At 43.4% G+C, this 10,553-nt stretch overlaps 1 protein-coding gene across 1 annotated transcript; it reads right to left on the minus strand.

The window, feature by feature from the left end:
* Positions 1-930: 930 nt before the first annotated feature.
* On the minus strand, positions 931-6,308 carry trhra (thyrotropin-releasing hormone receptor a). Its single transcript, XM_030371496.1, has 2 exons — positions 5,178-6,308; positions 931-3,393 (listed from the first exon to the last, which is right to left on the minus strand). Exons 1-2 carry the CDS (start codon positions 5,982-5,984, stop codon positions 2,953-2,955), a joined length of 1,248 nt encoding a protein of 415 aa, XP_030227356.1. The 5' UTR covers positions 5,985-6,308; the 3' UTR covers positions 931-2,952.
* Between the last annotated feature and the right edge of the window lie 4,245 nt (positions 6,309-10,553).

Genomic DNA, 10,553 nt, shown 5'->3' on the forward strand with positions numbered 1-10,553 from the left:
ATGTCATGCTACCGGGGCATTTGATTTAAAACAAGTATACCTGCATCTCCACCACCAGATGGGACTGGCGGCTATGGCTCAAAGAATCCGCTGAAGCGAGAACAAAGAATCGATGTTTAATAAGGGCTACTTTCAGGACTGTGACAGTGACCTCTTCACACTGATAAGCTTCCGTGGAGGGTGGACTTTGAAAACCACCCTCAATCAAACATGTAGGACCCCTTCAAGTACTATATCCTGTCAATGGTCATAGTGCATGGCCGTATCGGATGGATCGCTGACGTTTGTGTTTAGTCACACTCTGTAGGATTGGAAAGAGGATATGTTGTTGGAGGGCAGTTAATCCTTCAAATTATTGAAGAATAACTCCTCCAACCACAACGGATACCTGCAAATCCCCCTGCAGATTAGCAGGTGCCAGGAAAACGCCCAAAAAATATTAATCAGACGGAGTCGGAGAACACCCAGCTGAGACGGATCAGGTAATTACGGTTTAATCGGCGAATCATCTAGTGTGCGTGTTTGTGCATGTGTGTCCATGTGTGTGGGCTTTTTGTGCATGTGAGTGCCTTTGTGTGTGTATGTGCCTGACGGTACGGCCACACCACTCTTGTGTGTGTGTTTGTTTTGGCATCAGATAGGTATTATCTAGCAATATAAATACATTTATCCCTGGGATATTACAATGTTGAGTGAATTGATGACCAGGAGACGTGTCTTTGATTATTAATGGCCCCAATCACTCCATGTGTCACACGGAGCCGTCTTTGTCTGATTCATGGTGGCGACAGGGACCCCATCGCTTCATCACCCCTCTGCTTGATAGATGATTGTGGGGTAGACGGAGGACGAGGAAGAGGAGGAAGAGGAGCCAGCCAACAGTGCAAGAATGTTAATCTGTTGTGTAATTAATTGGCACGGCACCACAAACATCTGTATTCAATTTATTATCGACAAATTACCATACGGAATACAAAATAAAGCTCACACACAACAGAACAACAAAAACTGAACTGTGTCACACCGCAAAAAAAGCAATCTCTTCAGAGACCTGCCGGTGAGATTGTTGAGCCATTGACGTGATCACAGCACACAAAGCTCTGAGGTCATGCTGGCAACACAGCGGAGCGGAACATAATGAACAAGATTGAAATAAGAACCATGTTTTTTTCCCCACATAAATGAAAAGCAATTGCACATTTTTGTCTCCTGCTGGAAATCAAAGTGATTAGACTACAGGAGTGAATGAAAGTGCACGACTGAGAGGTATATAGGCTACTTTACAAAGGTACAGACTTCCAAAACCTTTTGTTTTCGTTAGAGATTAATAACCATGGATGATTTGTTTGGAATCAGAGGATGAACATATTGATCAGAACGACATTTTAAAGATAATGTTTTAAAAATAACTGACAAGTCTCCAGGGTCTCCTGGGTTGAGGAGGACTGTATTCCACACATACAGTTCCATGCATACAATTCAAGCTATTTCCGAGTACACACAAAAGGCTAAAGTAACAATGTTCATAACAGATTGATTATTTTCATTCAGCAACAATCACGCCTATTAAGGATTCACTACCTTGTAGGTTCTCTCTCTCTCCTTCTCTCTATATGTATATATACATATATATAAGCCTACAGTTAAATAAATCCCATTTAAAAATATTAAATGTTATAAATGTAATGACGTCGATACACTGAAGTACAACAAAATTTCACAGTTATGGCACAGTGTCAGTGTATACAGTATATACAATCCATCCATGTGACTTGACAACCTCACTTTTCTCGAGATAGAGACTCAAGTTTTACTCTCTGCACTTAACCCTTACATGTTCATTACACCTAACGTTGAACCAACGCTTTGGTAGCTATTGTAAGAGCCGCTTTATTAAAAAGGCTTTTCCCTCACCAGCCTGAAAGTTTGTGCTCTGGTTTCTGCTAAATATTACTTTGAGCGTGCCGAAGACAAATTATCGATAATATTTGAGATGAGTGAATGTGAGTGAGTCTCTCATTCCATTCAATGTAATTGTACATTTTTTGTTTTAAATGTTGTTAACTAAATCTTTGTTTCATGCACCAACCAAGAACATTCAGAATTACATATTGATTTGGCAACGTCTCTGTTTTCCATCACATCTTATAAAGAAACAGTATGCCTAAAGGACAGAAAAGCAACAAGAACGGCATCAATTTAGCGGTCATACTTTGCTTCCTGTGCCCACTAATGGGATCTGATGGGGCCAAAATGCAACCTCTAGGACAGGGGGCACCATGGCGCCCGCAAGGACCACATGAGGCGCCCGCAGGCCTGCTCTAAAAATAGCACTACTCATTCTTGAACAACTCTTTCCCACCTATTTTAAGTCATTGTTGATAATTATTGTGAGAAATCATTAACATCACTTAATTAATTAACATGCCTTCATATAGATGACTATCATTAATCATTAATATTAATATATAACTAAAGGCAAACTGAGCAAATTTGTTATTTCAGAAGAGTGTACCTTCGTATGACTCTGTGCCCATGATGTAGCTCTCAGGTTCAAAAAGGTTGGTGACTCCTGCTCTAGGATTTGTTCGGGAACATTTCTTTAATCTGTGTGCTTTTTCATAATAACTACTGTAAGGAGGCCATGGCAGGGTTAAAAATAATTGGCATTATTGAAGAAAATATTAAATACATTTTGGTATACATCCCAATTGGTGATGGCTAATCAACATAAGTACCAGGGTTTTAGCTTAGAATATTCTCTATTTCAATGAGAAGCTCTGGGAACTGAAGGCCACTGGAAGCAGTTCTTCAATATTATTATACAGTACTTCATTCTAACTCGAAGTAGCGTAAAAAGAGGGCATAAACGTCATGTTTCTTCAAGAGAACATGGCAGCTGTCATCTACAGGTTAAAATATATTAATATTTATTTTAATAATTTTCTTCAGTCAGGCCTTTACAACACTCGATGACAGCTGGGGCTCCTCATAAGACATCTTGTGATTGGCAGGTAATATGCTCCTGGGCAGGAAGTGATCGGTGGGCCTGGCCAGCTCATCCATCTCTGTGGTGAAGTGGTCAGGGCTCTCCCCATTGGACGTCTCCTTAATGACGCTGTAGGTCAGCTGTACGCTACAGGATGCCGGCTTCGGGGCCCGCCGGGCGCCGCAGTGGCACAGCTTCTTGAACGCGGCTCTAAACTTCTGCGACATTGCGTTGTAGATGACCGGGTTGATGGCGCTGTTCAGGTAGATGCACAGCCGGCAGAAGAGAAGGAAGTTTGCGTCCTGGTACACAGTGTGCAGGAAGGAGTTCACCACCACCAGGGTCCGGTACGGCATCCATAGCAACGCAAATAGGACGACGACCACAGCCAACATCTTGGTCACCTGGTGAAACGCATGGACATGAAGATACTTAACACTTGGTGAACGTTTAATTAAACAGCACGTATGCAGAATAAGGAAAATATACTTTTTCTGGACAATTTGTTAGAACAAGAAAGCACTTTCGGCAATCGTTCAAATAATTTAAACGGGCTGCAGGTATGTTTTGATATTTGCAAAGAGAGAGAGCAAAAAAGAGTTTTGAAGCTAAACAACCAAAATCCTTGCCACTCCCCTCTTTGCTCTGTCCGTCCCTATGTTTCTCTGCTAGGGATAACTGCATTTCACACAACTGTCATTGACAGGCAGGGGATACCCTGATTGGTCAGAAATGAGCCTAAAGGCACAGTCAACTTCTCACATCCCATTTCACTGATAACAGCTGACTGATGACTATGCCTTTTGTAACACATTCATCAGAGCTCTTACATCTGACCATCAACACCTTTAATTTATTTCCTGCAATAGGTCAAAGTTTTTCTCCAGACAAACCATCCTTGACGGAAGTATCCTCATCCTAGCTTATCCCTCTGGTTATTTCAAGAGCTGTTGTGTTGTCTCTTCTATTAAGGTCTTCATTTGGAAGATGTGCAAATAAATAAGAAATATAAACAGTTATTCATGCGTTGAATATTTATTCATTGCTTATTAAATTTGTATTTCTTTCCATAAGAAGGAAGGTGCTATAATTAACCAGGCAGAACTACTGATATCGGGTCGGAGTCGCTGCGCTACGGATCTGTATCTAATTGTATGAGGTTTGGACCCATATACCATATACCCCCTTTTTGCTGATTCTATAAACGGCTGGTAAACGGATTGCTCCTGCACATAATAGCCAATAACTGCACACTAGTTAACAAAATCTGTTATTTTCCAAGTATAGATTAATGTACATCTGCATGTGTGTGTGTTTGAATGTGTATGTATGTGTGTGTGTGTGTGTGTGTGTGTGTGTGTGTGTAAAATAAATAAAATTGTATATCGCTCTGAAAATAATGCGTGTCAGTGCGCGTGTGTGTGTGTGTGTGTGTGTGTGTGTGTGTGTGCGTGTGTGTGTGTATGGTGTGTTTGTGTGTGTGTGTGTGTGTTTGTGCATGCGCGCTATGTGCGTGCATGTGTATGTGTATGTGTTGGGGAATGTGTCCAGACATATCAATGCAATGCATGTTTGCGTTTCCATTATTCCGGAAAATTCTATAAAGGAAAAAAAAAGAGAAAAAAAAACAGCCTCAGGTGTACTGTTTATATAAAAAGTGAGGTTACAGAGACGGTGGGTTAGCTGCTCACACTGCCAAATCAGATCATCAGCATAGAGCCCCTTCAGGGAACCACACCCCCACCCCTGTCATTCCAGAAGCTGATCTGATAAGCAATCTGCAACATAAATCACAGGCCTGACAAGTGGTTGCTGTGGTTTTACAACTGTTTCCTCACTGTGTCTTAACTTTTACACTGAACAATATAAAATATGAATACATGGGAGAGGAATAAACATGGCTTAGAGACAGATTGGTAGATGCACTGATGCATTGTATGCATTTTTAACAGTTTGTTTTTCGCAACACTGCACACACAGATATAGGGAGGGAGACACAGACACAGACATAGGGAGAGAGACAGAGACAGAAACAGACAGATCAAGGGAAAGAGTGGAGAGAGAGAGAGAGAGAGAGAGAGAGACAGACAGGACGGAGACAGAGATAGAGATAGAGAGAAATAGGTAGTGAACGACATACAAGAGAAGGTCAACACAAAGCAAAGGTAATTAACAAACAAGAGCCCACCTGTCTACGGGACGCAGCTGTTGTACTGCTAGAAGTATTTGTACTAGTGATGATCCTCCCTCCCTGCATCTCCTTCTTCCATTTCTTCGTTTTTTCCTTGGGGTCTGAAGGCAGCGGATTCAGGATGAGAATCTTTGCAATAAGTCCGTACAGGATGGTGGCCAACATGAGTGGCAGCACGTAAAAGACCGCGAAGTCCGTGAAGTAAATCGGCAGATAGTAATTTCGGGACACTTTGTACGCGCAGGTGACGAGAACGACGTTGTCATAAACTAATTCCTTAGTGTCTGAGAGGAAAAACCACATGACACAGTAGACCGAGGTTAGAGCCCACACTACTATGATGATCTTTTTCGCCCTGGAAAGAGTGCACAAGAACTGCGCTTTTATGGGGTGGCAAATGGCGATATAGCGCTCCACGGTGAACGCCGTGATGGAGCACGAAGACGCATTGATGCCCAGGTACTGGAAATAAGTAATGCCCAGGCACCCCACGTAGCCGTACACCCACTCTCCGTAAACGGCCTCTGAGATGTTGGGCAGACCCGCAGCGGTCAGGACCATGAGGTCCGCCACGGCCAGGCTCACCAGGTAACAGTTGGTCGGGGTCCGCATGTGTTTGGTGGTGAGCACCACCATGATCACCATGACGTTCCCCACGATGCCCACCCCGCAGATCAGAGACACTAGGAAGATGCTGGCCACTTTGTATTCGATGCTGTAATCGGTCCACATGCCAAGGGTCTGGTTGTCCTGCACCAGCGTGTCATTGTCCGCAGCTATGTTGTCAAGAGTTATGTTATCCATGATGGAGTGTTAGCAAGCCTGTGTCTGATTTGGCTGACATTTAAGAGTGCACTTTAAAAAACGTCAGATGAAGTCCTAGGTCTATAAAGTCCGGGAGGAACGAGGTTTGGAATCCAAGATCATTATTGCAACCAATAAAAAAGTCTCAATATGTTTTCCTATATCCTTTGAAATCTATAATCCAGAACGAGGGTGTGAAACAATATCCCATGTCAAAATACGCTCTCCGAGGTTGAGCCTTGTTCTTGAAGTTTGCACTCAGAGTTCCCGGTGCGTGTTGCGCCTCCCAGCTCCGCTCCTGCCCGACTGATCACACAGTCTAGACATGAGTGAGCGCTCCTGGAGGAAAAGCTTCCTGTAGCGACATCTGGGCTCGGAGGGACAACACTTCATCCCACGAGACTCGTGGATAGGGGGGCCCCCCACAATAGTTTCTTTATAGATACATTGGTTGTATTCAATGACTCTGTGAATATAGGCACCTTGCACTAAGTTCACGTGTGGTGTATTATGGTTTGATGCATGATTGCAACAGGCCTATGCGGAGAAATTCATAGTCATTTTATAATTTAACAATGCATGGTGCATTTATTTTTTTTAAAAAGTACATGCATATCCTATAAGGCCTACTCCCCTTGTGAACAGCAATGACGCGCAAAATGCTCAAATGAAAATAACCAAAGATTACCCTTCAAACTGTTTACTTTATTCAAACAGTAACCGGGAATATTTATCTTCAATGAAACCTCAACGGTGCTGTTTCCGTTTATAATGACTATTGTGAGAAAACGTCCCAGTCATGTCCCATACAAAACACTGTCCATAAGGAGAGTGTGCAGATCTGCATCGGCCTAATGGCCATAAAGAGGAGATACGATTTTCATATTTGTTGAAATGGGCGTCGAGCCTTCCAAATGCAACAGCTTCCAAATGCAATTCCATCACACATATCGACCCATGAGGTCGTTTTGCTGTTTAATCTAAGCAATTCATCCAAAAGTGAGGCAGATGTGCACCTGCTATTTCTGGTGTTTAACATACACACACACCACACCAAAACACACGCACACGCACGCACGCACGCACGCACACACACACACACACACACACACACACACACACACACACACACACACACACACACACACACACACACACACACACACACACACACACACACACGACCACACAATGTTCTGTGACGTTTAAGGGGAACAACAGGGCTCCGCGGATGTTTTAGTGGTTCACTTGTCCCCCGGGGTCCCAGAAGTACACACACCTGTATATTAGACAGGCGGAAGTCCCTCTGCGCCCCCGAGTGCCTCACTTATACCCCAGGGGCACTCGAGGTAGAGACCTGTCCATTATTCGGCAGTCCCTCTGCGCTCCACTTTTGGCGTGCTCTTATTTGAACATCGCTTTCACAGCGGGTCACGGAGACAATCATTTGAGCTATGAAATAAAAGTAGGCCTAGCCAAAATGGTGACAATTTCCCATTTTCCCCTGCATGCATCCATTAACAGCCTTGTGTAGCTTATTCTGACGCCCGCCTACTTGGTACGTGGGCTGTGGTATGTGTGCACGTTTGTACAATGGTTCGAACTGAAGAGGCATAATTGTTAGATCACGTGATTCATTAATTCAATGTAATTAGCTTTCTTTCTGTGCATGGATGCCACACCGTTCGCAAAGGAATGCACCCAGGCGCGATATTTTCGGCGCTGTGTTTTCTTGCGTGCGTGCGTTTGTAGGTGTGTGTGTGTGTGTGTGTGTGTGTGTGTGTGTGTGTGTGTGTGTGTGTGTGTGTGTGTGTGTGTGTGTGTGTGTGTGTGTGTGTGTGTGTGTGTGTGTGTGCGTGGTGTTTGTGTGCATGCGTGTGTGTGTTGTTTGCATGGATGTTACAGTTTTCCAGAACAACCCTAATTGAAGTTTGCAAATTGCGAGTTCCGGATGTTGACACTTGCCTCCCAGGAGAGGGAGAGAAATACACAAATCCATTTTGTGTATTTAAACTCAATCCATTGAATGGAAATGCATCAGCAAAAGGCCATAAAATACAATGCTTGTCGAACAGATACATGTTTCTATCTTTGAGCTATGTCTTCGTCATTTTTTGCAAAGGGCATACTTTATTTTTAAATAACCATTTAAACAGATTTCGCATGGTAAGCATTCGGATGAAGCAAAGGATCTTTGCAGCCATGAGATGCATTGAGCGCAGCATTGGATGATAAGTAACAACGGTCAGCAGCTATTTCTTTTATTTCTAAGCTTTGATTGATATTGTTGATGTGTATAGGATTATTTAGGCCTAATAGCTTAATTCGTTATATTATTCCCCCCTTAAAGATTGAAGCCCTCATTTTGAAATGTTGGCGGGTCTATTATACACGCCTGTTCATTTATAATTCAAGATACAATCAATGTTGAGTAATTAGTAATCAGATTTCAGTTCATTTATAACTGTACCAACGAAACCAACCGTCGTAATTAATATAATTAATGGGGAATCAACAACTAACACCTATTGCTAGGAGGATGCTTCGTACAGCAATGGTCTTTCACTGCCACCTCGTGGTGAGGAAGTGAAATGTCTATTTAGAGAGTTCACACCAAACATTAAATCATACATACACGTATGGGCGCACACAGACAGACAGACAGACGGACAGACGGACAGACGGACAGACACCCCCCCCCCCCCCCCCCCCCCCCCCCCCCCCCCCCCCCCCCCCCCCCCCAACACACACACACACACACACACACATACACATACACACAAGCATACATACCAACATACCAATACATGCATTTATGTTTGCGTGTGTGTGTGTGTGTGTGTGTGTGTGTGTGTGTGTGTGTGTGGGGGGGGGTGTGAGTGTGTGTGTGTGTGTGTGTGTGTGTGTGTGTGTGTGTGTGTGTGAGCGTGTGTGTGTGTGTGTGTGTGTGTGTGTGTGTATGTGTGTGTGTGTGTGTGTGTGTGTGTGTGTGTGTGTGTGTGTGTGTGTGTGTGTGTGTGTGTGTACATAAAGTAATAATATATCGAGTTTGGTTATGTATCTCACTATTTACTTGTGAAACATATGGACTGTCTCTCATGTATATTTCTTACTTCAATTCCAAAATTGTGATAATAATTGATGTTTTTCTTACCATTGCCAGCAGCCCACTTAGTATTTGGCATGTTTTGCTTCCTCTAAGTATAAATGGTAGATTTGGCCTCAAGTCAACCTTCTAATTTACCTAATGAACAAAATGCCCACCTTCCTGTTTCAAAGGCAAAACTACTCTGGCCTGAATCACTATTCAGTTCATGCAACGGCACTGAAATTGAACTTCAACACAATTCTTAAGGTCAAAACAACGTTTAGACATGTTTTTTGGTATCCAGAGGCCAGGACTTTTTTGTAAGTGGACATTTTAGCTAGGTGAGGAGGAGGGGGATGGGGGGGGGGGGGGGTTGAGGCTATATGATATCAGTGAAAGCTATTAAAGTAATATGCGAGGCAAGTAGTAGTATGGCGGAAGCCAGAGGACCAGTAAGCCATTCATCAATAAATTAAGACAAAAAGAGTAAGAGTATCTCAGTGTAGATAATCAATTCATTTTGAAATGCAAGTCATTGAACAGAAGAGCATTTCATTTAAATTACTCTTTGTCTAAATGGGCACACACGCACACAGACCACAGACACAGATGGACGCATGCACACATAGACAGGCGCCCAAGCTAAGCCACAATTAGCACCCTGAAGTGTACGTTTAGTCACAGACCTATTGACACAATTATGGCAGCCAATTGTCAATAAACCTCTCAGTAGTGGGCACTTAATATTTCATGGAGCCGTTTGCTGCTCTAACTCCTTCCTAACATCCCTGAAATCCCCCATCCTCTCAGCCTTCCAGTCTGCCTTCCTTTCCCCTTCTCCTGCACTCTCTCTCTCTGTCGCTCTCTCTCTCTGTCTCTCTCTCTCACTCCATCTCTCGCTCTGTCTCGCTATCTAACCCCATGTCAACCAGCCATCTTCCCCTTTCTCCCTCTGCAAGGCTTTTTTAACGCAACCGTAGCGTTTTAGCCTCCTAAACAATGCTGGAGTACTCTGCCGTCTCCTTATTAATATTCTACTCGGCCATGTGGCTTCAGAGGGTCTGCTGCAGCATTTAGTGGTAGCACCGTTCGTAGGCCGCCTTGACAGTGTACACGAGCATGGAATGAATGACATTTTGTGTAGATGTGACGTATGTGTAGAGACCTAATGCTGTGAACCCAAATGTAGTGGTGGATACATGGTGAATCCATATATTTTCCCATATAATAAAGTTGATCTCTGTACGTCTCTCATCACTTCTAACATCCTGTCTCTCACTTGCCAGTCAAAGTAAAGGCAGGCTTATTTATTCATCCCATTTTCCCAATGACGGTCTCTTCAGGGGCTTCAGGGGTCTACGTTAGAATGAATTCTGACAGGGCCATAACCCCATATCCCTTCAGTCCTCATGAGGGAAGAGCAAAAACTGTGAGGGGTAAAAATAACAAAGAGACACAAAAGCATGCTTCGTCGAGGATGT

This window comes from Gadus morhua, chromosome 11 (genome assembly GCF_902167405.1).
Source record: "Gadus morhua chromosome 11, gadMor3.0, whole genome shotgun sequence".
NCBI lineage: Eukaryota > Metazoa > Chordata > Actinopteri > Gadiformes > Gadidae > Gadus > Gadus morhua.